Source organism: Phaethon lepturus, unplaced genomic scaffold, assembly GCF_000687285.1.
Source record: "Phaethon lepturus isolate BGI_N335 unplaced genomic scaffold, ASM68728v1 scaffold36550, whole genome shotgun sequence".
NCBI classification, from domain to species: Eukaryota; Metazoa; Chordata; class Aves; order Phaethontiformes; family Phaethontidae; genus Phaethon; species Phaethon lepturus.
The window spans coordinates 9,884-10,165 of NW_010514666.1; the positions used below are offsets into that span (position 1 = coordinate 9,884).

Sequence of the window (282 nt, forward strand, 5' to 3'; positions counted from 1 at the left end):
CCCAGCAGAGCTGCTGGTTTGTTTCATACTCACATCTCCCTTGTGCAACTCGGGCGCCGTGATCCGCACCGGCTCTGTCCTCTTCTTTGGCTTGGGGAGGCTCAAATCCACCCCAGCCCGGGGCAGAGCAGCAGAGGCCGAGACAGGAGGGGGCAGGTTGAGGGTAGAGGCAGCGGTCGTGGTGGCAGCGTTCCTCGGGGGAGGCAGGAGGAGCCCCCCTGGCCTGGGCTGCTCCCCGCTCCCGTTCCCGCTGGCGGCCGGCTCGGGCAGGCTGACGGCCGA

The 282-nt window shown here is 68.4% G+C and overlaps 1 protein-coding gene across 1 annotated transcript in view; it reads right to left on the reverse strand.

Annotated features, from left to right (window-relative positions):
• The window catches only part of PRCC (papillary renal cell carcinoma (translocation-associated)), a gene marked incomplete at its 5' end in the record, with an annotated part of 6,826 nt that extends 6,588 nt beyond the window's left edge, over positions 1-238 (reverse strand). Inside the window, one exon of the mRNA XM_010293627.1 lies at positions 34-238. Within this exon, the coding sequence (XP_010291929.1) occupies positions 34-238 (205 nt within the window). The remainder of the gene's footprint in view (positions 1-33) is intronic.
• Positions 239-282: the final 44 nt, after the last annotated feature.